The sequence below is a fragment of the Panthera pardus genome, unplaced genomic scaffold, assembly GCF_024362965.1.
Source record: "Panthera pardus isolate Hobbes unplaced genomic scaffold, ASM2436296v1 HiC_scaffold_20, whole genome shotgun sequence".
Classification (NCBI taxonomy): Eukaryota; Metazoa; Chordata; class Mammalia; order Carnivora; family Felidae; genus Panthera; species Panthera pardus.
The window spans coordinates 26,632,709-26,658,696 of NW_026526766.1; the positions used below are offsets into that span (position 1 = coordinate 26,632,709).

Consider the following 25,988-nt stretch of genomic DNA (forward strand, 5'->3'; position numbering starts at 1 on the left):
AGAAGAGGAAACTATTCTCTTGGAATTGTGGGAACATATCTAAAGATTGAAGTAACATATTTTTGCCATATGAAAACAGGTTTCATTAATAGCCACTTTCTTCTGGCTCTTGATAAAATCTTGTGTTAAGTTTCCTTAAAAAGAAATACCTATGTAAGAAATACGCATAGTCCTGATTCTTACCTCCACAGTAATTTTTTCCCCTTAAACTAGATTTTGAAAACTTAGAATGTTAGTTTTATTTAGTGTCAAGAAATTTCACATTGGCAGTTAACAAATCGTGTGTATTTGCAGCCATTCTGTAGTCTTATTCAGATCCATGGACATAATCGGGCTCGACAGAGAGATAAGCTTGGTCATATTCTTGAGGAATTTGCTACCTTGCAGGATGAGGTAAGAGCCAACAAGTTGCCCTCCCTTCTAAAATTAAGCAGTTCATTTACCTTGATCAGATTTTTAAAAACAGTTCTTTGGAACAACGTTTTAACTATTTAAGTTTTTAGCATGATTAATTTACTTTTAACTTAAAATGTAACATTTCCATATATCAAAGAAAGAGTTTACAAAAAGAGAACAATAATCCAAACTGAGAAACCTCTTAAATTATTTCTTTGATAATCAGGATAAATTATAAAATATGTGTAGAACTATAGTTTTATAGCAAGTTCACATTCTAACAAAAATCTTAAGACAAACCATAAGAGACTCTTAAATACAGAGAACAAAATAAGGGTTGCTGGAGGGGAGGTGGGTAGGGGGTTGGGTTAAATGGGTGATGGGCATTAAGGAGGACACTTGTTGGGATGAGCACTGGGTGTTATATGTAAGTGATGAATCACTAAATTATATTACTAAAATTAAAAAAAATAATAAATTGATTTATTATGTAGCTGTGGAAAAGAAAACCTTAATATTCCTATCAGCAGCAATATTAATTGATAACATAATTAAAAGCCTAAAGTCAATATTTTGTATTTTTGTTTTATAAAATGTCTTTCTAGTTTTAAGGAGCATTTAGGTAAACGTTATCCATTGTGAAATGGGAAGTTTAAATGTGAATGGAACCAAAAAATGTTTTGAAAGTATAAATTCTTTAGTGACAAGTTTTATATTTTCTGTCTAAATGCTATTTTTAGCTGTTTGTGTTTTTTTTTTTTCATTCTTTCATTACCTTGAAACGAAAGTCCGTGTTATGACATTTTATTCTGATAGGCAGAGAAGGTTGATGCCGCCCTTCACACTATGCTGTTGAAACAGGAACCCCAAAGGCAACATTTGGCCTGTTTAGGTACCTGGGTCCTTTATCATAACCTGCGAATTATGATCCAGTATCTTCTGAGCGGCTTTGAATTGGAACTCTACAGCATGCACGAGTACTACTACATATATTGGTAAGAGAACAATTTGAATTAAAATCGGTAGTGGGGAGCAAGTAGAGAAGATCTGAGAGAGCATCTGTAGAACAGAATATAATTTCAGGGTACTTTCTCATTTAATGTGGGACAATTGAAAAACATCTGTTAGAAATTAGAGCCAGATCATCTTGAACATCTTCAAGTGCTGTAACACCATACAAATGTTTTTTCCAGCCATTGAATGTTTGTTTCCAAATTAATAAAAGTGATTCCAAAGTAAATGGATTAATTGAAGAGCTTTTTTCTGTTTCTAGGGAGAAAAATCACACACATTTAGCTCTGACTTCAGTGACAATAGGTGCTAGCTGTGGAATGTACTTAACTGAATTAAAGTTCAAAATTTGAACCAGATCTTTCCTCTGAGAAGAAATGAAGATTATCATTGGGAGCCATAACTGTTGCACACTGCCACCCTGGGGGTTTCTCTCAGCAGTTTTGAAGGAGTTCATAAGAGCTGTCCTCCTCAGCCAATAGTTCTTTGCTTTCACTTGAAGATGAAATAGAGAAACCTAGTCAGAGGATGCTTGGAAATACTTCAGGCACTGGAAAGCTGCCGTAGAAAGAAAATAAATTGAGAGCTAATGGATCTTTTTTTCAGTCTGGCCATGTATGGTGGTAAATAACCAGTGTTGCTTATCACAAACAGCTAAGTTTAGTATATCTTAATAAGGTTCATCTTTTTAACTCCTATTCGAATTATTTAACAGTAATTAAGACACCGTGTATTCCTTGGAGTCATCACTATGAAGGAAGGAAAGTAATTTTCCAAGCTGACATGGTTTTGTTATCATGGCTGCCAGGGCTCCTAACTTGGTTATGAAACTTGAATTTGAACATTGAACTAAAGTAATACGAGAATAATATTATTTGCTATACCCCCTGACATTTATGTAGGTAACAACTAACTCTTACCAACAGGTGTTAATATAGCTACTTGGCATATGTTTTGTTACTAACTCACAGTAGACAAAGTATCCAAACCAGACATTTTGTGGGGGAACATGCTCAAGTTCCTTCTCTGAGGTTTGAGTCAGCTTTTGGGAAGCTTTTGTGCTCTTGATTTCTCAGAATAAAATTTATATACATATGCTTTTTGGCACAAGGAATTGGGCTCTTAATTAGCAAATAAATGATAATCAGATAAACACTCTATTAGAAACGTATCTGCATATTTGAGCAGATTCATTTCTTGTTAACGAAAAAAATTTTAGTTATGCCTATAAATACCCTTGTGGTCTACATTCATGTTAGTTTTAACTACTTTTAGTTTCAAAGTTATACATTGGGCTCCAGCATTTTCACAGGATAAACGTGTTACATTGTTCATGAATATCATCCCTAAAGCATGTGGGCCCTTTAAAAATCAGCAGTGGAAAACATTGATTCTTAAACTCTAGAGTGCATCATAGTCACTTCTCAGTCCATCGAGCTCCTGGTTTAGCAGGTCTGGGATAGGCCTCCATCATTTGCATTTCTCACTAGTTCTGGCGATACTGCTGCTGGTCCGGTGATCACAATTTGAGAACCACTGGTCTAGAGTATCGGTACTTTGACTCTCCATAGATATGATTGTGTATTAATTTTGATAATGCACTTAAAAGCTCACTGAGATGTCTGATATTTGACAAGAAAAGCATGACATGTGCCAAATTATCTCCTTCACTCATATGCCCCTCGGGTTCGATATTTGGAAGGTAGAAGGCAGCATTCGTTCTCTATAGAAATCCTCTCATTAAGATACCCTCAGGTTTTGTAGTGTATTTGCAGGGGGGGTGGAATTCATTTGTATCCTGTAAAAGGATACTCTAAATGCCTTTCTTAAATTCACTGTCAGCAATTATTTTCATATGAAATTATATGCTTTTTTTTTTTTTTAACCAAACGAAAATATGTTTGCCAGTTTGCCATTGCTACCAGGAAGCATAGCATTCAGTTTAACTTACAGTACCTAAATCATTCCAGGTGTTTGGGGTTTTTTTGGTTTTTTTGCCAGTTCATGCTGTTTTGATTTATCGAATGTGTGGGTTTTGTTTGGCTACAACAAAAAGGAATGTTGTTTATCCTAAGGTGTGTCTTCTGACTAGTTTTCGTTTTGTTTTAAAATATTTTTTTTTTTTTGTAAATGATTTAGTATTGTAACCTGCCTTACAACTTCTGGGGGAATTTTGGAAATATGAATTAAATGCTCATCCTTGATCATAATAAAATTTCTTCTAAATCTTTGATTTTAGCTTAATGTAGTAGTGGTCCTTAATGTTTATTATGATTATGTTATAATCATAAATATTCATATCCTAGATTTGAACTGCTTTTCTGGCATAGGAGAATGTAATGTTGGTTAAACTTCTGAAAAGTTAGTATTGGGTGTACTGTTACCTGTTTCACATTTCATTTATTGATTAAGCTCAAGTAAATTATAAGCCTGAATGTTCTTAATTTTTTAGAATGCTTTGGTATATAATGCCTACAATTCAAAATTTTTTCAGTATTAATTGCTTTCTTTCACAATTAATGGGAAAATAAAATATTTACTTAATAGGTTGAAGGTGTGAAGAGTGTTCTGATATAGTTAGTAAAAAGGAAAAAACAGCTTAATGGGCATTCATTTGATTTACATACATCATTATCAAGAAGTTCGTAAAATGCGTATCACTGTAGGAAATTAAACATTTTTAAGCATTGTCCAGCAACATATAAGTCTACAAGAAAGGAAAAGTTAACCATCTGTAATGCTAATTTCTTGTAAAATCTGTCAGTTATCTAATTGGATAATCCAGGGTTTGTTTGTTTTTTAAGATTTTTAAAGCAATATTAAAAATATCTCTTCATTAAGAGATACATGTGATAAAGCTGTCTCATGTAGACATCTTCCATTAACTCACATTTGGTACCCTTTAAGGTATCTCTCTGAATTCCTTTATGCATGGTTGATGTCCACGTTAAGTCGTGCTGATGGCTCCCAAATGGCAGAGGAAAGGATAATGGAAGAGCAGCAGAAAGGCCGGAGCAGTAAAAAAACAAAGAAAAAGAAGAAAGGTACTGTGGGCTCTTTTTAAATTCAAGAAGTAACTAACATTGGAGTGCACTTTAATTTCTACACATAAATAGATGGAGAGCTACCTGTGCCTTGTTATGGTTGAATTAGTCATTACACCTCAATTCTCACCCATCTTCTCTTGAGCCAAGTATAAGATAGACACTGAGTCCCACTGTTAGTGACATAAGCCTCCTTGGAGCCTTCCCTTGCTTTTCTTTTACTTCTTTGCTATTCCATGTGTTGGAGGGCCTTAGGACAAGATGAAATAGACACGTGGAGTGTGCAGGCAAGATAAATTAAGGCACAAGGCAGCAGGAGATCCTTGATCTTTTGACAGAAGGCTGACAGCTCAGGAGGGAAGTGGGTCCCGAGCTGTGCTGGTCCAGTGGCACAGAAAGATGACCATAGAGCGCGGTGGGCAACTGAAGAAGAAGAAATGTTTCCGGGGCACTGCCCTCGGGATCACTAGGGAAGGGTGCAGATACTGCTCCAAATGTTAATAAAATATTACTTTGTGTTTCATGAGGGTTTCAACAGCTTGGGTGGGTTATTAAATGACTATAGCCATGGGTTTCCTATTTCAGAAGTTAAGTCTCTGTAATGGTGAATTCAAAAGAAACCCAAATTACTTCATACCAGAATTTTATGGTATTACTTATTTTAGGGAATATGGCTTTTTAACCTTCCAGTTATATTTTATTATTTGTAGATTTTGTTCATAAAACTAAATTTAACCTGTAGGAACAAACTGAATTTTTAATTTTAGTAAACAAGGTGGAAGATTTTTTTTAAATTAGATTTTCTCCTGCAATAATGCGAGAGGAGGGGGAAAAGACTGGGTGATTTTCTTTTTAATTACAGTTCGCCCATTGAGCCGAGAGATCACAATGAGCCAGGCATATCAGAATATGTGCGCTGGAATGTTTAAAGTAAGTTGTCGCAAATGAAGTTCTTTTTGCTTTTCAACACATAGTTTAATTAAAACGGGCTTTCTTCTGTGATTCTTTCCAGATTCTGATTTCACCTTTGTGTTTATTAACCATTTGCTTGAAAATTACCTTTTGCCCAAGTCTAGTTTTCATTAATTTGTTTATCAAGTGTTTATCAAGTGTTTGATTATCAATTCATTTGATTAACGGATGTTAATTTAACACCCTTGCTGTGTGTCACATATCTTCTACTGAGTACATTTAAGGATACCGAGTCTAATCAGAGGTGATCCTTGTCTCAAGTGTCTAGGTAATGACGGGTCAGGTGACATGTGTGACACAAGTAATAAGAGAAGGAAGAGTTTATTTCTGGTTCATGATCAGAAGAGGTTTCTTGGAAGAGAAGTTTGTATTTCTTTAGGAGCATATTAGGAAGAGGGTGAGCTCCACAGCTTAAGCAAAGCACTTTTAGGAGGTAGTACATACTAACTCGTAAGTTGTGCTTGGCAATTGGAGAGATTATTTGCTGCATTTTATATTCAAATACATAAAACAGAGCACGGACTTGTGTTTGAAAAATAGGACCTGCGCTTTTCGTATTATATCCTACTTTTTTTCTTTAGAAGCTTTTATTTGAAGGTTTCAAAGCTACTGTGAAAGCGGAAGTCCTAGAAAAATAATGTGCATGTGGTACAGTTTCACTTGGAAAGGTAGTAATATATTAAACATTGGAACTTGACAATTTTTTATATAATGATGGCATATTACATAATGAATACTGAAGCCAGTTTTTCTCTTCCTATTTCTGATTTCTGAGCCTTAAAGTTGTTTTAGCCCTGTGTAAATAGCTGTTTCTTGTTTTCTATTCTGTATTAATAAGGATGTTCACTTTGTCATGTTGATATAATCTTTTTTCTCATTTTCTTTTCCCTTTAGACCATGGTAGCATTTGACATGGATGGCAAGGTTCGAAAACCCAAGTTTGAGCTTGATAGTGAACAAGTTCGATATGAGCACAGATTTGCTCCGTTCAACAGTGTGATGACACCACCGCCGGTGCACTATCTGCAGTTCAAGGTGATTTGGCTCATGAAGCAACTGTAAAGCATTCCGTCTTAGACCTTAGGTCTTATACTTAGCCATTGTGTTAAAATGGTCCAATCCAGCCATTATTGGGCCAGTGACAAGGTGATAAAAGAGCAGTTTTAATTAGTGTGAAAATTACTTGGTTTTTTTTGGATGCACTCATCAAATTGAGAGTTACTTTAAGTATGAGGATCATATGAGGATCATATGGAGATTGAGAATTGAATATTACACTGGAAAAATAGGGACATATACCAAGTATTTGCGTTAGTGTCTCTATATAAATCATGAGTCAGTAAAGAATTCTTTAATTAAAAAAGGTATTTTAGAGTTTTTCGTATTAAACATGTTTTGAATAATATAGCATTTCCCCCTTTTTAGGAAATGTCTGACCTCAATAAATACAGCCCTCCTCCTCAGTCTCCAGAACTGTATGTTGCAGCTAGTAAGCACTTTCAGCAGGCAAAAATGATACTGGAAAATATCCCAAACCCAGACCATGAGGTAAGACTGCAGTCATAGTAATTCTAGAGGAAAAGCTTGGCAGGAAATATGTATCTTACTACTGGATGACAGTTTATAAAAATGAACCTTAACAGTATTAATAGTGAAGCCTGTCGTGTTTTTGGCAAGGATTTTAAATGGCTTTGCTTACCCTAGCCTTTTAAGACTTAAAATTTATGTGATGAAAGTAAATGCTCTTTTGCGCAAATTTAGAAATCAGTGCAAGGAGAAATTAAGACATAGAACCGTAAAATGAGTAGGAAGAACACAAATAAGATCCAGAATGATCCACAGTTCAGAAATGTTAACATATAAAATATTTATTTTAATGTGTAGTTTACTATATTGAAATATAATTATATAAATCTTAAAAATATTAAGAATGAGGGGCGCCTGGGTGGCTCAATCGGTGGCCATCTGACTTTGGTTTAGGTGATCTCACAGTTTGTAAGTTTGAGCCCCATGTCGGGCTCTCTGCTGTTAGCACGGAGCCCACTTCGTATCCTCTGTACCCACCTCTCTCTCTGCCCCTCCCCCACTCATGCTCTCTCACTCTCACAATAAATACACTTTAAAAAAATTTTTTTTTTAAATATGAAAAATGATCTAGTCATTTATCACAGGAAGTAAAAACCTTATTCCACTTGACCATTTAAAATGCTAGTTCGAACGCTTTGAGATATCATCGTACAGACCTTAGAACTTGCAGAATACTAAAGTTGTGCAGTCTTGTTATTTTCACAGTTTGCTGTGTACCTAATCACATTGAAATGCATGTATTCCGTAAATGAGAATGCATTGCCTGTAATAGACTGTTTTGGGGAGTGTATCTTGGTACAACTTCCATGAAAGAGAAGTTAATAGCAGTTCTCTATTTAAAAACAGAGATGCTTAGGCCAAGCAGTTCTGCTTCTTGGGGTTTATTTTTTCTGCATGAGCACGTGTGGGAAATGAGTGCTTAATACACAAGAGTATTCATTGCAGCAGGATTCTGATGGCAAAGGAAATTTCACTGTCCCTCAGTCGGGACTGTTAAATGAATTACGATACATCATATATTGCAATAAAAGGACAACAGAAGATCTTTATGTACTGTAATGGGATGTTCTTCAAGATACAAGAAGTTTAAAAAAAGCAAAGTAATAAACTGCGTATAGTATGCTGCCACCAAGTCTGTGTGTATGTGTGCAAGGATTATGGGAATATAATATATCTCCAGAAAGATACATAGGAGTTGATAACAGTGTTTGCTTCTTGGGAGGGGAACTGAGTGCCTTGGGAAACAAGGATAGGAGAGAGAGGACTTTTTGTCGTGTATAACCATGCAGTAAAAGAAAATACAAGGGGAGAGGAAGGTACCTATAATAGATAGCATAGATTTTTTTCAGTGGACTTCATTCATTTACTCAGCAAATACTTGTCTACTATGTCCTCAGCCCTGTGGTAAAAAACTAGTGGGGGCCCCTGGGTGGCTCAGCTGGTTAAGCGTCCAACTCTTGGTTTCAACTCAGGTCATGATCTCGTGGTTCTTGGGTTCAAGCCCCACATCAGGCTCTGTGCTGACAGTGCAGAGCCTGCTTGGGATTCTCTCTCCCCCCTCTCTCTGCCCTCCCCTGCACGTGCTGTCTCTCTCTCTCAAATAAACTTAAAAAAAATTTTTTTTAATAGTGAAAAAAAAATAGACAAATCCCAGCCCTCCTGAGGGCAGTGGAGGCTAGTGTGTGGCAGACACCAAATAAATAATAGAGTGTACTAGAAGATACTAAGTACTATGAAGAAAAATCAAGCTAGGAATGGGGATAGCAAATAGAAGTAGGGAGGTGGGAGGGGGATTAGGCATTTTTTAATTAAGATGGCCTGTGAGCAAATCTCAAAGGGAGGTGAGAAAGCAAGTCACAGGGCTGCAGGAATGGAGCCCTGTGGGCAGTGGGATCTGCATGTGTACAGTTCCCTAGGCCACTGCTGGAACGGGGTGAACAGGGGGGGGCGCTGCTGGAGAGTTTTGAGCAGAGCAGTGACCAGAGCGGATTTTTGTTCTGAAAGATCACTCTGGCCCTGGTGCTGAAAATAGACTGCGGTAGGGGCAGAGGTGGAAGCAGAGGAGCCAGTTGGCAGGCCACAGCAATAATCTGGTGAGAGGTGGTGGGGACGGTGGAGGTCATCAGAAGTGACTGCATTCTCTGAGTATGCCAAGGTCAAGATGGATCGGATGTGGGTGAGGAAAAGAAGAGTTAAGGAGACATCAGGGTTTGGGCCTGAGCCCCTGCATGGATGGAGCCAGTGGGGAGGGCTGCGGGTAGAGCAGAACAGGTGGGAGCCAGGGCTGGGAAGTCAGGAGCTCAGGTTGGGAGGTGCCCGTTAAATGGCCAGACGGAGCTGTCATCTGGACAGGTGGATGTGTGACGAGGCTGAGGAGAAGCCATTCCAGACCTGCAATGAGGGGTGTTCTGGAGAGAGGTCAGCAAGGAACAGTGGGAACATTTTTCCTCAAACTGCACACTACTCCCTTTGAAGAGGAATACAGCATTCCTGTCCTCTGCTGTTCATGTCTAGGTGAAGGCTCTTGAGCGAGTAGTAGTCAGGAGTGACTGTAAACACAGGACACTGCCTCCCTGCCAGGTGTGGTTCCCAGCTCACGATACGTATCAGCTCATTTAGTAACCCTCCCAGCATGTCTGCAGGATGAGTCACATTATTGCCCCCATGTTTATAGATGAAGAAACTGAGGAACAAAGAGGCTAGAGAACTCAAAGGTTTCATAACTAGTACCTGGCAGAGGTGGGATTTATAGCAGACAAACTGCACAGTCTGGGCCACACCAAGTGCCCTGCTGCCACCTCTGCAGCCTGACATTCTTCAGGTTCAATGAGAGGGAGACCTAGGGGCCCTTCTAGGCTGTCCGGGCTGACCAAACTAGAGCCCTGTGGAAAAGTATGTCTGTCCATGTTGCTCAATTGCCTTTGTTTAATAAAACAAAAATAATAAAAATTTAAAAAAATCTAAAATGTTAAAGACATAAATGAATTTTATGTTTTGATAGCTTAATGTTGCTCATTGTTTAGGTCAATAGAATTTTAAAGGTTGCCAAACCCAACTTTGTGGTCATGAAGTTATTGGCAGGAGGACACAAAAAGGAATCTAAGGTAAGTACATTGTGGGGAAAATAAATGGGTGTTAAATTATTGTAAAACCTTTTTTAAGTAAGATGCATAAATATTATTACAAAAAGAATTAAAACATTCAAAAAAGAGGTTCATCGGCAGAAAATAACTTGAGTGTACCATTTTGCTTTGAAACGGAGAGATTTTATGGACTTGGTTTCTAAAATCTGCCCTTCCATTCCCCTCCCTCCCTGTGTAAATTACCAAATGACTTGGAGTAAAACAAAATGTGTGAAAACAAATTTATGGAAAAAAGGTACAGACTTTGTTGAATGGCTTAAGAGATGGTAAATTCTTTAAACTTCTCTTGCTGGTGGTGTTACACCATCAGTGCCGTATCAACATGTGGTGTGCTGCTGATCATTTGCCCATTACATGTACCTGTTTATTCCCCGAGCTTCTTCCTGTCTGGCTTATCTTCTGCCTTGCTTTACTAGATACATCTCATTGCTTGGTACTCTGTTGACCCAGGAACTAAAAAACGCGCTATGACTCTTTCCTGTAATTTAAGTCCATTTTCCTTTGTTAAGTGTTCTTTCATAAACCCAGAGTTAAGCTAGTTTTCCTTCCAGTTTAGTTTCTAACTTGTAATTAAACCAGTTTTGTATCTCTTGTGCTGTCTTACCTCTAAAATCTGGAGAAACTCTAAAAAACTGTACTGTCTGAATATTTGTAAATACATTAGTTTACTTTCCGCCTTTCTTTACAGGTTCCTCCTGAATTTGATTTCTCTGCGCACAAATATTTTCCTGTTGTGAAACTTGTTTGAGAGACTGAAAGGGTCATAAAGGGGTAGAATCTACTTTCAGATTCTAAGAGGATCCATCCGTCAGTCTTACCACGTAACGTGAAGTGAAATGGATTTCTTAGATAACAACCTATTATAAGAAATACTTTTAATTTGACAGCCTTATACGACGTGAATGAAAACTGCTGTTTTAAAGTGGTTTGTTATGTTCCATGGATGAAACTGGTCTTACTGAATGCATCGATGAACGTTCTATGGTTTTATTACAGATTTAATCATAAATCATTTTTTATGAATGAGTGGAAATAGTGTTTGTAAAGGTTAATAAATTTCTTGACAAAAAAAATGCACCACTGGAAATTAGAAACAACAGCACTTTGTTGATGCATGTTAAGAATTGAAGGTGTTTACACTTAAAGTCATTCAAACAGATTATTCAGAAGTTTCAAAACAAGGGATTTAGCAAACACTTGTATGGGGTTTTGGCAAAATACATTTAAAGGGAATGGCGGGTGGGGGGGGCTCTAGACTATATAGGGAGACCAAATTACATGGGGATTGTGATTTTGTGTGTCATGATGTCTTAAATTATATACCTGTAAGAATATAGAGGTTTTTAAAAACATCCTTTAACTGTCCTTTTGGCACTTTTAAAACATTATGCGTAATGTTGGCTAGTGACATTTTCAAAAGGTAGGAATGTATAGATTATGTGTAGGGTTAGGTTTAAATGTGGCATACTCCTTTTTGGTTACTACTACTCAGTTTAACCTGTGAAATATTTTCAAGTGGGGATCTTTCCAGGATCTGCTGGCTTGGAAAACAGACTTCAGTCCACCTGTACCTGCAGACCCATCGCTAGAGACCCCACCCTTCCTTCGCTGCACATCCATCTTCCTTTCTCATGCTATCAGGGATTTTTATTCTACTTTAGATGGTGTAATTTGTCTCAACTAGTGAGGGCCTTGGTTTACAGAGCTCATTGTATGAAATTTATACATAATTTAAAGATGTCAAGTCCTTTAACTTTCCCAGACATGTGTTTCACAGGCACACCAACGATGAAGCATTTTACTTTAGCTTTTTAAATGCATGTGAGAATACCAACTTTGAGTAAGCCTTCAATATATACATTATCAGAATTTTATAAGCCATTTTCTAAGGGACAGTAGCTTAGTACACTTTGTACTGCTCTCTGAGAACTAACACATACCATTATTTACACAAGCCATTTCCCCAACTCAGACACTAATGAACATTTTCAAAGCCTAAGCTGACAATATGAAAAAATATATAACCCAGTTAATGGAATCTTCTTGTGTTTTTTCTAAAATTCACTTCAGAGATCAGCATTAGAAGTTGAGTGTCCTATAAACTATCGATTATTTGTAATTAATAATCTCTTAGTGGGAGTAGACTGATCCCTTGGACTTTAAAGAACCTTGAATTCGTACCTCAGGTTCCACTGTGAATGGATAACCAGATACTACCGAACAATCCTGCTAGTTATTGGTCTAGTTCTAGAATGACCGCACACAGACTTAACAGGGATTGGTTTATTTCTCAAATTCCATCACATGAAAGTACATTATGTGCAGTGTTTACACTTCAGGAAATCTGATTGCGTCTCGCGTAGGGAATCTGCAGTCCCATCTGCAGAAAAGAGATGAATCCTCACACTCCTGTCTACACGCCATTTTGAGCATAGAGGAAGGTGTGAATTTAAAAGTTCGCACCTATTAAAAATGGGAATAGCTGATTTCATTTTGGCTGAAACCAAAAAACCGAAGTGTAGGGGATTTGAGATCTACTTGCTTATTACACAGGTTTTTGTTTAAAATAAAAACCACTACACATCTATGAATCGTTGCCTTGCAATAGGTGCCTGCGTGATCTCAAGGTAAGCCAGGGGTAATAAAGCACGACTGTCTGGAGAAACAGCTCACAGGACACCCCTCCTGAATGAATGGCCTTTGGAGCCTCAGCACATGAAGATGGAATCAGTGTGGTTATTTTTTTTTATTTATATTCACATCCCAGCTCAGTCCACAAAAGGTTTAATAAGGCAAATCACCACCCTTAATTCAGTTTGCAAGCTGATTCTTCAGGGACCCAGTACGGCATGAAGGGAAAACAAAGCAATTGGACTAACAGTCCTTTATTTCTCAGAACTATGCACACTGATTAAACGTGAAATGAAGAGACTTTATTGTTGAAAAAGCAAAACTATCAGCCCTAAGGCTAAGACACAAAGGGAAGTTGGACAAGGACTTAGATAAAACCTTACAAAGCTGTGTTTAACACCCTTCTTTGCCTTTTCCAGGTGGAAGAGTTTAATCTTAGTGATTAACAAAATATCCTACATGAGTAACATTCACATTGGAGATCTTAACCTGAATGCAAACCAGGTCCTGCCTTCAGGGCCTGCCAGGGGTATGGGGAGTCCAGACCAGCTGAGGGGCCGGTGTCCAGCTTGCCAGCTGTCTGGCCTGCAGGGCTCTAACTTCTCTGGGCCCCCATTTCCTAATAAGCATCACCACCCACTTGCCCTTTAGAGGGCCTGAGAGTCACACAAGTGTGACTGCCAGTCATTCGTAAGTGGCAAGAGCCTATTTACCAGAAATACTGAGAAGCAGCTCAATGTGAATTAGGATTAGTCCTTTTCAAATTAACATTGATTTTTAAATCACTTTTTAAAACAGTCATCTACTACGAGCCAAACATATAGACTGCCAAAAACAACTTGTGTTTCTCCAGCCTTTCTAAACTTTCCATCTGTGTAACAACTGTATATACCCTTAAGCGTCAGCTTCCTGTCCTCCTGTAGTGAACGGGCAGTCTGTCCACAGCAAACACGCCACCATGTGCCTTGCTGCCCTCCGTGCTCTGCCACAGCCCCAGGATCAGCTCTGCTGCTGCCCCTGTAGTGGCAAAAGTCAATCCATTTGTGGCTCTTGGTGATACGGACTTCTTAGAAACAATTTTGCTTTGCCCACACATAACTAAGCAAAGTAAGAACAAATGTTCAAATTGTAAGTCACTTAGAAGCATTTTTGTACATTAATGACAAAGGTTATACAAGTGGTCTTTTAAAAATTTCTCACAAAATGTCTCTGTCTACAGACTTGTTCAAAACTGTTGGTAGTGATGTTTGCATTAACACTTTTGCGCTCTAGGCCACAGAATGAACCAGAAGTGAGCGCATGACAGCATAAACCAGTAATCATTCATTGCTGATCGGGGAGAACAGAAATACCAGGCTGGTACCTGCTGCTCAGCACAGCATGTGATGGGGACACCAGAGGGACCAGAGAAGAATGCCCAGGTGTGGTGGGTCTTCTTGGTGTCATTAGACAGACTCTTCCTACAGGCTCTGATTGTTTTCAGCAAAGTCACATTCCAGAAGAAGTGCCACTGTCACCATACTTGCAGGAGACCTTGGGTTCTATTTTTGGTGTTGATCTTCTCTTACCTCTCAGCTGACAAATTGACACCATGGTACACACTTCAAAAATACCCCCAAAAACCACCTAACAGACCATCACTTTCCTACATAAAATACATATTAAAACTCCACAACAATCATCTTTAGATGTGTATTTTACTTAGTACATTTCACAGTATTCAACCCCTCATAAATATTTTGTAGTGATCTCTGTTCAATTCTGACATCAAGTACAGGATTCCAATCGATTCAGAGTGTGTGATTCCTCTTTTCACGCTGATCAAGTAAATTTATGTCTCCTTTCTGATTTTCAGCATTAAGAACTAAAAAACAAAAAAAAAACACATAATATTCTGATATCAAAACATTTAGGAAAACCAACCAGGCAGGCTGCATTTGACCCAAGTGTCCAGAAATTGCCTCATCAAGAGGACAGCATCTCCCACGGCAATATCATGGGGCACTGCATTCCCAATCAAGGACAGCAGAGCAAAGAGGCTACAGGTCTGGCCACAAAGGTGCCATGAAATAAAGCCATCAAATAAAAACTCCCTATTTAAAATAGTGAAATAATGCCCCACTGCCCTCTAAAATGGACAACACAAAACGTACTAACATTTTTTGATAACATCACAACCCTTGTGTGTTGCTCGCATCCCTGTTTGTGAAACTCTGAGCCCGACGCAGGCACTGCACTGCGGTGCATCTACCGCCGCCCCCCACCCCCGTCAGCTCTACTGCAAAGTCTTCCCTTTATGGAGACGAAGCCCAAAGCCTCCCTGTAGCTCCACCGTCCTTGCTCTATCCCCTGACACACAAAGGACAGGAAAAGACCTCACAAAATCTAAAACCACCATGCTGACTTACAACTACTACATATTAAATGGTGATTTGCTTAAATGAATTAAATGGCTGCCTTAAATTAATAACTGTCTTTTAAAGTTCTCTATTCAGAGTGCCTGTGTGGCTCAGTTAAGCATCTGACTTCAGCTCAGGTCAGCATCTGACTTCAGCTCAGGTCATGATCTCACAGTTCCTGAGTTCAAGCCCCACGTCGGGCTCTATGCTGACAGCTCGGAGCCTGGAGCCTGGAGCCTGTTTCAGATTCTGTGTCTGTGTGTGTCTCTCTCTGCCCCTCCCCCGTTCTCTCTCTCTCTCAAAAATAAAACATTTAAAAAATTTTTTAAAAATCAAAAAGTTCTCTATTAAAGTTGGATGGAATGCCTTTTTCTAACCTCCCTGGAGTCAGCAGGGTCTGAAAACTATTTTAATGATACGATGGTGATAATTCTTCAACTTAAAAGAGCTGACAGAGCATTTTTCTCTGCCTCTGTCCTCGCTTTGTTGGAGCACCTGAGTGTAGGGGATGAAAGAGCCCCAAAGCTTCACTGCAAAGCCAGACATTTAGGACACTACTGACTTAAAAGGATGGTGAAAGAGGTGTAAGGCAGTAACCACACCAGAAAAGGTGTGCAATCCTCCAAGGACTGAGGTGCAACCAATGATAAGGAACAGAAAAACTGGCTTTGTATTTGCTTAAAATTCTGAATTGCTAATATGTTCATGTTCTGCATTAAATTGCCTACACAGTCTGAAAATAACTTAAAAATCAAGTTAGGATTCCCATTTCTAGAACCCTCAACTCTACCAACTATAGCCACTGGCATGCTGGATGAAATATGAAAAGATATTTTAAAGAAGCACTGTTGAATCAAACCCAAATTGGGGGACTTTCTACCAAATAACTCGCTACAACACTTCAAAAACTATCAACGTCGTAAATGATGAAGACAAATGGTTTGGGGTTAAAGGAGCCAAGGAGGTATGACAATAAATGCAGTGTTTAATCATGGATTTAGATCTTGGATCAGAAAAGTGGTATTAGTTGGACACTTCACTACATCAGAATAATAGCATTGTGTCAGTATTAATGTCTTCATTATAAGATGTTAACATTTGGGAAACCTGGGTGAAGGGTATATATTATTTTATTTTTAAATTAAAAAGTTAAATTTTAAGATACTAAAATGCATCGTCTATAATAAAAAAAAAGGAATAAATGGAATCTGGGGCACCTGGGTGGCTCAGTCGGTTCAGCATTCAACTCGATTTCAGCTCAGGTTGTTGTGATCTCATGGTCATGAGATGGAGCTCCGCCTAGGACTCCATGCTGAGTGTGGAGCCTACTTGGGATTCTCCCTCTCTGTGCCCCTCTCTCACTCTCTCTCAACATAAATAAACGTTAAAAAAAGAAGAAGGAATCTACGAGGCCAAAAATGAAGTAAAAGTTAGAACTCCTAAAGGTAATAAGCATCAAAGCTACACCTGCCCTGAAGACTTCTGAAGCCTGAAGACTCCGGGCTTCTCCCTTCATAGCATCAAAAGATGCAGAGGAACAAAACATAAAGATGAAGACTGCACTCAAGGCACCAAGTCCAGAAGCAGACCCGTATATAAAACTGAAACTCCAAATGCTCATGTCCTTGGTTTAAAGGTAATGGAAACGTGGTGCAGTGAAAATGGGCAACAAGAAAACCTAAGTGGTTAGAATGTGGGACTTTTAATCGAGACAACCATGCAAGTGTATAATTTGAACTCAATTTTCCTATGTGAAACAAAAAAATCCGAAGAGAATTTACTGAAGTGGTAGTGAGTCTGTAACCCTCCTTGAGACTAATAGAGGTGAATGATCTCTAGTGCAATACTACTCTAACTCAGTCCCCTGAGACTTCCTACAGAAAAGTTCCCAGGAAACTAGCTCATAGTTAAAAAGCACAAAACACAAGGAAACAAGCTATCATGAGGACAATCTGCAGAAACAAAAGAAATACCCACAAGGTTTTCAGACACTGCAATTGGAAAACATGGTATAGAAAACTTGGAGATTATATTTATATATATTTTTTAATGTTTGTTTATTTTTGAGAGAGATAGCATGAGTGGGGGAGGGGCAGAAGAGGAGACACAGAAATCTGAAGCAGGCTCTAAGCTGTCAGCACAGAGCCCGACACAGGGCTTGAACTCATGAACTGTAAGATCATGACCTGAGCTGAAGTTGAATGCTTAACTGACTGAGCCACCCAGGTGCCCCAAAACTCAGATATATTTAAAGAAATAAAAGATGTTTGAAAATAGGAGCAAGGAATAAGAATACTTAGAAATGAAAGCAAAGCATGAATTAAAGAACAGAGAAGGCATAGCTGAAGGAAAAATTGGTGAACTAGAAGCTATGTCTGAGGAAATCATTCTGAATGCAGGGTAGAGAGGCAGAAATGGGTAATATGAGGGGCGCCTGGGTGGCTCAGTCAGTTAAGTGTCTGACTTCAGCTGAGGTCATGAACTCACAGTTCATGAGTTTGAACCTGCATCAGGCTCTGTGCTGACAGCTCAGAGCCTGAAGCCTGCTTCACATTCTGTGTCTCCTTCTCTCTCTGTCCCTCCCCTACTCACGCTCTCTTACTCTCTCAAAAATAAACAAACATTAAATAAATTTAAAGAAAAAGAAATGGGTAATATGAAAAAGGGGGTAAGAGACAGGAAAAGAATGGTAAGGTCTTTTTTTTTTTTTTTAATATGATAGATTTTTTTAAGTTTATTTATTTTGAGAGAGGGCAGGGGAGGGGCAGAGGGACAGAAAGAAAATCCCAAGCAGGCTCCACACTATCAGCACCAAGCCTAACACAGGGTTCAATCTCGTGATCTTTGAGATTATGATCTGAGCCAAAATCCAAGAGCTGGACACTTAACTAACTGAGCCACCCAGTTGCCCCAGGATCTAACATTTCTGATCTGAGTTAAAGAAGGAAAATGGGAAGAAGCATTATTCAAAGAGATCCTGACTGAGATTTTCCAGAAGGACTAGCTGTTACACTTAGAACATGGTGGTACAGTGTGAGTAAGCAGAGAAACCAATGGAACAAAAAGACCAAAAAGTAGATCTGAGTACAAATGGAAATCTATTTGGTAAAGGTAGTGCCTCAAATCACTAGCCTTGAGATGGTGTTGGGCCAAATGAACGGCTCTTCGGACAAAGAAAATTGGACCCAAACTTGTGCCACATACTTGAATACATTTGATGTTAATCAAATGAATCGGAGATCTAAATGTAAAATATAAAACCAGATGATCCTGGAAAGACAGTGACAACAGTGGCACAGTTTTTGAATCTCTGGGTCCCCACATGAAGCCACTACATTAAAAAACTCAAAAACCACAGACATTCACAGCAAGAGTAGATGACAAGGAATCCTGCAGACCCCAAAACACAGGCAGAGACAAACAGCAGCAGATAGTGTCTAGAAAAAAAATGGGAGCAATGGAGCACCTGATGGACCTGAGAAGAGGAGAAAAGAACCCCAAACAGGCAACACATTTACACCAGAAAGTACTGGGCCAATGTACAAACTGCCGCTTGAAGCAAGAGGGTTTCTGCCACCCCCACAGCAGGTGACCACAAAGTGGCCATGGCAAAGACGAGGGGGCTGGGGGAGGCTGAGCCCCACGAACTTCTGAAACTCATCTGCTGGGGCTCCTTCCCACATAGAGCCCCACGAGCAAAAAAAAAAAAAAAAAAAAGAAAACTCAGAGAGCTGAGTGTGAAGGACAGCAGAGGCTGAGCAGGGACAAGGGACCTGAAAAGCAGATAAAAGTGGGGAAGGTCCCACTAGTCAAAGAAGATGGGACAACTTGAACTTCAAAAAGAATAAATACAACTGAATGAAACCCATCAAAATAGGTTTAAATCCATTAAGTTTGTATATGTAAAATCATCGCCTTCAAAGGATAACAGGAAAAATAATTCGTTTTTGTGAAAATTGATAAATAAAAAGCATTTATCCTACGTTCTATGACTAAAACCACTGACTTGCCTATTTATAAAAATATCCTAATCAACCAATGAAATAGAAATGGTTCAATTAGAACACCACCACCAAAGAATTAAGGAAGGCACTGAACATCAACTGATCCTTCCATCACAAAAACAAAGACATTACTTGCCTCCTGATGAAAGAACATACCACTGCCTACCATGTTACCACAGGCTTGAACTCAAACAGAGTCTTATCAAGCCTCTGGATATCAGCTGCTGATTTACAGGAAACAGAGCAGAAATAAGAACATACTAAGTTGTACTATGAATATATAACCAGCACTGTATAGACTGTGGAAAACTCCAGGGCAAATGGAGGAAAGGAATGGAAGGGGAAGCTGTAGACTGAGAGAGACTTAAAGATGAATCAATTCTAAGAAAATGGGAAAAACTAAATTATGGTGTTCAGGGAGACCCACTTGAGCAATAAACCCATAAAGCAACGCAAGAAAACGCTTACTAGATGTGGGGAATAAGTTTAAGAATTCTCTGAGTTTGCACCAATGGGTTAACAAGGCTTAGGGCGGAAAGCCGCCACAGGACGAAAGCGCTCATCGTAGAACAAAGCACAGAGCGGAAAGCCACTTCCACAGAAAGAAAGTGTCTGTTCGAAAACAGGTAGAGGCGGAAAGCCACGGCAGCAGGGCGAAAGTGCCCAGGGTTAGTCATTAAGTAAAAGCATAGGGTGCAAAAGCCACAGGGTGAAAACGCCCAGAGCTAATTAGTGAGAAAAATACCTTGTTGACCCTGAGGTAGCATGCTCTGTCTTAGTCCCTAGAAAAGCTAAGATAAACAGACATAGCACCTGGTGCCTGCCATAAACAGCCATCTGCTCAGCACTGGGATTTTGTTTTGTATTGACCCAAACCCCTAACACCACCTATCTCACACCCGAGTTAATGATCACTATTTCATTGTCTCTTTCTGCACGTACATCATGTTTGTAAGCCTTCTGATCCTAACAAAAAAAGAGCAAGGACCCTTTCTTAGGGTTCTTGTTTCCTCCCAGACATTAGCCTCTCTTGTATTCAATTCTGCATCCACTCTCTTGTGGGACAAGAGAGAACTCCAGACTCAAAGTCTGCGACGACTAGAAAGATCAGGATAGGGGATAAGTCTAGAGGATGGGGAGAAGGGGGAGGGGAGGACATAAAAGATTTTAAAAGTCATATGGCAGAAAGACACTATATAAAACCAAAAATCAAACTGGGAGTAAGTATTTGCAACTGACATCACGGATAAAGGGCAATCTCCCTAGCATATAAAAGAACTCTTAAAAACTAAGAAAGGAAACACCAAGAATCTGACAGAAAAATGAATTTTAAAAAAGGGAACCAAGGAAGCACAGGATACTAAAACAAGAGTATGTGGTCGGAGGGATCCTTCAAGAACAGGAGGTAATAGATGTGAAGGGTGACAGGGTCAGGAAAGCCACCAGTAGACAGGGTGTCCAATGGATGCTAAAGCCACACCATTTCAAAGCATCCCCCTTGAGTGACAAAGGGAAGATGGACCTTCGCGATGTCGAGACCTGGCAGGCAGTGCTGTCACCAAACCAGTATGTGCCTCCCGGTGTGAAACAAGAAGGGCACATACAGCTACAAGATGTCCAACCGGAATCCAATCACAAGCCAATGGACAAATCCAGAATCTGATACATCCCACTGCCCTGCGTCCTTTAAAAATTCAAAATAATAACACAAAGTGCCACTATAAAAAGCTGCTTGGAAGTACTGTGCAGACAGTGAGGCCTTTTGACTGTTGCTACAGAGTGATCAAGTGGTGACCTAGCCATTCTGTCAGGAAACCCCTAGAAGTCACGAAGACAAATGCTCCAGCTGATACCCGAGGGCTTCAGCCCCCTGAACACGTAGATTTTCTGAAAGGTCTTCATCTTGGGCTTCTCTGCCATCCCCTCCCTCCACTGCACGATGTTTAAAGGCTTCTGAAGAAAAGAAAGTCTCCTTCAAATGATGGATTACTTACAACAGTAATGTTGGGACGCATTGTTTAGTCACTGCCAAAGTGAAGGACCACAAGGGGAAATGCAAGGCGAACCTCCCCACCCCCGCCTCCACTACACTTCTTACCATTCAGATTTCTGTCATTCCCTGCAAGGGCTGCCTGCTTGTCTGTTTCCGATTCTGCCTCATTTTCGTCCATGTTGTAGTCCTCCTCTCCTCCCAGCTTCTGCTGGTTTCTCCCTGCAAACAAGCACAGGCACAGAGCACACAACCCACATCATTTCTCTCTCGAGGCCACAGGGGCACCCGAGCCCAGGACTGGGGTTTTCCAGGTCACAGCTTAATGATCCGGTCTTTCTGCGACCTCTCAGGAAGCAGGGGGGACTTGTGTGCCTGCTGCCCGAACAAACAGCAGGTGTGAGGTCTCTACTTATGTTCTGTCCAATTAAACTCTGAGTCCATATAAACCATGGCCCTCAACACAGGACAATACTCAGGGCTGGAACTGAGGAACCTAATGAATTAAACCCATATTCCAGTTTTCTGAAGAGACAATCCACTCAAAGTTAAAGGAAGGCACCACTGTTGCTGGAAACAACAGGTTTCTAGTTAATGACGGCACCTCCACAGAAGGGCTGGTGATTCTGACAGAAGGAAATAGAGCAGCCACTGGGAGTCGAAGGATGGCTTTTTCCATCCTGCCTACACAATTCAACTATTCATCACTAAAGTCAGCACCGCAGAGAACAACCAGAAAAGATCAGGACGAAATGTGTTCAAGAGACACATTCATAGGGTTTCACATGAATGTCTCATACACACATATTGGTAGACTTCACTCTGGTATGTTTCCCTGTGCTCACTGCCTGACATGGAAGTGAAGCACATGCCTTTGGCCCTTGCCACTTTCTTGTAAATCAGGTCACTACAAATGCCCCAGGATGACGTGTATCCTGCAGGCCCTGCGGGACCTCGAACCAATCTTCAGCTGTTATGCTCCACGGCCAGTCTGAAACCTGAGTGCCACTGGGTCGGCTCCCTGACTTTCCTTTTCTTTTTAATTCTTCAACTGCACCCTCATGAGAGCACATTCCTCAGAAAGAGAAACTTGAATACAAATTAGATCGATAGAACATCAAGGTAATTTTCACAAACAAGCACATTCCCCACTCCTGTTAGTGGGTCATCCCACTGACAGGTATCTTCTCTTCCTAAGTGTTCCTGGCCCGGCCAGGAGTGAAGTCTTCCACACCTTTTAGGGACCCAAGTACACCCCAGGATACTGTGCTGATCTCCATTTCCCACACTTTCGTGAGCCTTTAAAGAAAAGTCAACCAAACCAGAGAGGGAGGAGTCACGTGTCACTTTGCTGCAATGCTCACATCGGCACAAAACCCCCTCTACCCAGTCATCCCTCCCTCCATTCCCAGGGCACCGGTGGCAACACCACACCACATGAGGCTGCGGAAGACGCAGGCCAGGCGTGTGGTCCAGCGTGGGCTATGTTCACAAGACACCTAGCACCCACGTCAGGCCTTCCACTGAGACGCCCCCCGCCCCCCACCGACTCCCTGTGAACCTGCAACTGGTGCGAGCACACAGCTCTTCCCTCCCGCCTCCCACTCAGTAAGACACCCAAGGAATGAGACCAGCAGATGGCAAACTGCTGTTCGGGAAGCTTCCTAGGGGCCCCTCCAGTGTCAGGGGATGGCTGGAGGAAAGGAGTCTGCGGACGCCCACAGAGCAGCTCACGCACCTTCCTCGTCAGCGTCCTGCTCCTCCTCCTGCCCGTCGGGGACGACCAGCTGGTCCCGCTCTAGGTCCTCAGTGTCCTGGTTCTCTGGGCTCTCCAGCAAGGCTGCTGGCGCCCGCGGGGTGTGGCCCACCGCCTCCGCTTCCCCAGTGCCTCTTCCACCCGCAGGCCTGTCTTCATCGGCCGCCTGCTCTGGGCCCGGCGGTGCCGGCGGCAGCCCCGGCCCGTCCCTCTGAAGAGCCTCCTCACCGACGGCCTGAATCTCGTTGGTCTCCTCTGTGCACAGAACACCGTTCACTGCAACCTCACCAGCATTTACTTTCATTGGAACAAAAACACAACCCCTCATACCACTCAGTTTCTGGAGCCTTCCCAGGGGCTGTGGCTAGGGGAGCAACTGGGTAATTTACTCTGTGACTCCGTAAAGACTCCAGGTGCCACTCAACCTGCAGCTCATCTTCAGACCCATGAGGAAGAGAGAAGTGCTTCAGGGAAAAAATTTGGACTCAGTTATCCTGATTACAGGGACAACCAACAAGCTGAGGTTATCTGATGGCAATAACGGAGACAAGTACTTGGGAGTGGGCTGTGCCAGCCGCCACGGAGTCATTCCACAGGGACACAGCAGCCCCTGGTTCCCAGTGACAGCTGCCCAGAACTCAGCCATCTCCCCGTAATCCCACAGTCCCGCTGATGTCCTCAATAAAGCACGGCCTGGGCCTCTCTTTACACAGCTGCCAAAGAACAAGGCACTTGGTTTACAGGGACGAGAGGTAAGAGAGGGAGGGGCCAATTCCAGGTGCCCACAGAGACCGTCACCTTCCTCCTGCAGCCCAAACCCAGCTCACCAACTGCCTCCAGCAGGGACACTCTGTCCTGAGGCCCCGTGCACAAATATTGGACACGAGCTGTCATCACATGGCTTTGCAGAGGGCTTCCGTGTATAATTACCAAGCTTCACTCACCTTTCTCACCTCGTCTCCTCAAATCCACAGCCACCTCAGAACTGGGGGCTGGTGTCTGGGGCTCGCCATCACTGGGCACGTTTCCTTTCACTGGTGGCACCTCTGCCTGGGGCAGGTCGACTTCCTGTGGCCTGGGCTGAGGCTCGTCGGGGGCTCGGAGCTGAAACAGGAGCACAGGACGGCCAGGGGGCTCCATGACCTTAACCTCACAACAATCCCAAGCAAGGAGTGGATGTCCTTCTGACAGTCAACACACTGAAACCTTGAGAAATGCTATGATATACACCGATCGTGCTCTACCAGCTGGCATAAATCCAAGCTCTGAGGTTAAGACCTCCCAGAAAGTATTTTCAATACTGTATTAACAAGTAGGCAGAAGATCAACAAGGACAAGGAAGACCCGAACACTATAAACCAACCACACCAGGCTGACTTCTATAGAACACTGGCCTGACAAGAGCAAATCACATTCTTCAAATGCACATGGAACATTCTCAGGGAGAAACATACTTAGGCAACGAAACAATCCTCAACAAATTTGAAATGATCGGAGAACATGCTTTGTATGATGTCAATCACAATGGAATGCAATTATCAACGACAATAAAATTAGAGAAATTCACAAATATGTAGAAATGAGACAACACACTCCCGAATAACCAGTGGATCAAAGAAAAAACAATAAATGCAAATAAGAGAGAAAAATGAAAACAAATACATAACATACCACACTTAAGGGACGCTGCTAAAGCAGTGCTTGGAGGGAAATTTGCAGGCCTATATTAAGGAAAAAAAATAGAAAGATCTCAAAACAGTAATCTAATCTTCCACCTTAAAATACTGGAAAAAGAAGAGCAAACTAAACCTAAAACAAGGAAGGGCATAATAAAGGTCAGAGCAGGAATTAAGAAATATAGAATAGAAAAACGACAGAAAACATGCATGAAATCAAAGTTAATTCTTTGAAAAGAACAAAATTGACAAGCCTTTAGCTAGATTAAACAAGAAAAAGAGAAAACTCAAATTACTAAAATCAAAAATAAAATAAATGCAAATAAAATATTAGACCTTACACAAAAATATTAGAAAAGAATACTGTGAACAACTGCATGTCAACTTTGAGGACTTAGATGACATCAGACAAGTTCCTAGAACAATACAAACTACCGAAACTGACTCAAGAAGTAGGAAATGTGCGTGGACTTACAAGACATTGAATTAGTAATTTTAAAATGTCCTCCAAAGAAAAGCCCAAGCCCAGATGACTTCACTAGTGAATTCTAGCAAACATTTAAAGTATCAATACCAGCTCTTCACAAACTCCTCCAAAAAATAAGAGAAAGGAATACTCCCCAACTCATTCTATGAAACAAATATTACCTGATACCAAAACCAAAGACAAGAAAACTACAGACCAATATCTCTTAAGAATACAGACACCAAAATCCTTAACAAAATACTGGCAAAATCAAATCTAGCAACATATAAAAGGATTATATACCATGACCAAGTGGGATAAATCCCATGAATGTAAGGTTAAACATACAAAAATCATTCAGTGTAATATATCAACATAAAGGACAAAAGAACACAAGATCATCTTAATAGATGCAAAAAAAAAAAAAAAATTGACAAAAATCCAATGCCTCTTCTGGATAAAAACACTCAACAAATTAAGAACAGAAGGGAACTTATTCAGCTTGATAAAGTCCATCTATGAAAACACACAGCTAACATCAGACTTAATGATAAAAACCAAATGCTTTCTCTCCATGATCAAGAACAGGGATGTCTGCCCTTCCACCTCTGTTTAGCACTGCCCTAGCCAGGGCAACTAGGCAATAAAAAGAAATAAAAGGCATCCAGACTGGGAAGGAAAATGTACAACTATCTCTCTTTTTTGGTGACATAATATTGTACACAGAAAATCCAAAGGAATCACACACCAACAAATAATATTAGAATAAAGAAGTTCAGCAAGGCTGCAATACGATATATATATATCAATATAGAACAGTGAATTGTATTCCTATACACTAGCAATGAGTAAGACAATAAAATTTAAACGATTCTATTTATGATAGCATAAAAGATACAAATAAACTGAACAA

At 40.5% G+C, this 25,988-nt stretch overlaps 2 protein-coding genes across 5 annotated transcripts in view; one reads left to right on the forward strand and one right to left on the reverse strand.

The window, feature by feature from the left end:
* The window catches only part of NAA35 (N-alpha-acetyltransferase 35, NatC auxiliary subunit), a 94,971-nt gene extending 83,795 nt beyond the window's left edge, over nucleotides 1-11,176 (forward strand). For all 3 annotated transcript variants that reach the window (XM_019423508.2, XM_019423507.2, XM_019423509.2), the window contains exons 16-23: nucleotides 295-393; nucleotides 1,213-1,391; nucleotides 4,315-4,451; nucleotides 5,314-5,381; nucleotides 6,318-6,458; nucleotides 6,849-6,971; nucleotides 10,034-10,114; nucleotides 10,842-11,176. In XM_019423508.2, the coding sequence (XP_019279053.1) occupies nucleotides 295-393; nucleotides 1,213-1,391; nucleotides 4,315-4,451; nucleotides 5,314-5,381; nucleotides 6,318-6,458; nucleotides 6,849-6,971; nucleotides 10,034-10,114; nucleotides 10,842-10,901 (888 nt within the window). In that variant the 3' untranslated portion in view covers nucleotides 10,902-11,176. The remainder of the gene's footprint in view (nucleotides 1-294; nucleotides 394-1,212; nucleotides 1,392-4,314; nucleotides 4,452-5,313; nucleotides 5,382-6,317; nucleotides 6,459-6,848; nucleotides 6,972-10,033; nucleotides 10,115-10,841) is intronic.
* A 1,245-nt stretch (nucleotides 11,177-12,421) lies between these two features.
* GOLM1 (golgi membrane protein 1) overlaps nucleotides 12,422-25,988 on the reverse strand; it is a 57,609-nt gene continuing 44,042 nt past the window's right edge. For both annotated transcript variants that reach the window (XM_053907842.1, XM_019423511.2), the window contains exons 7-10: nucleotides 23,878-24,037; nucleotides 22,916-23,188; nucleotides 21,286-21,399; nucleotides 12,422-14,648 (exon numbers count right to left, since the gene is read on the reverse strand). In XM_053907842.1, the coding sequence (XP_053763817.1) occupies nucleotides 14,575-14,648; nucleotides 21,286-21,399; nucleotides 22,916-23,188; nucleotides 23,878-24,037 (621 nt within the window). In that variant the 3' untranslated portion in view covers nucleotides 12,422-14,574. The remainder of the gene's footprint in view (nucleotides 14,649-21,285; nucleotides 21,400-22,915; nucleotides 23,189-23,877; nucleotides 24,038-25,988) is intronic.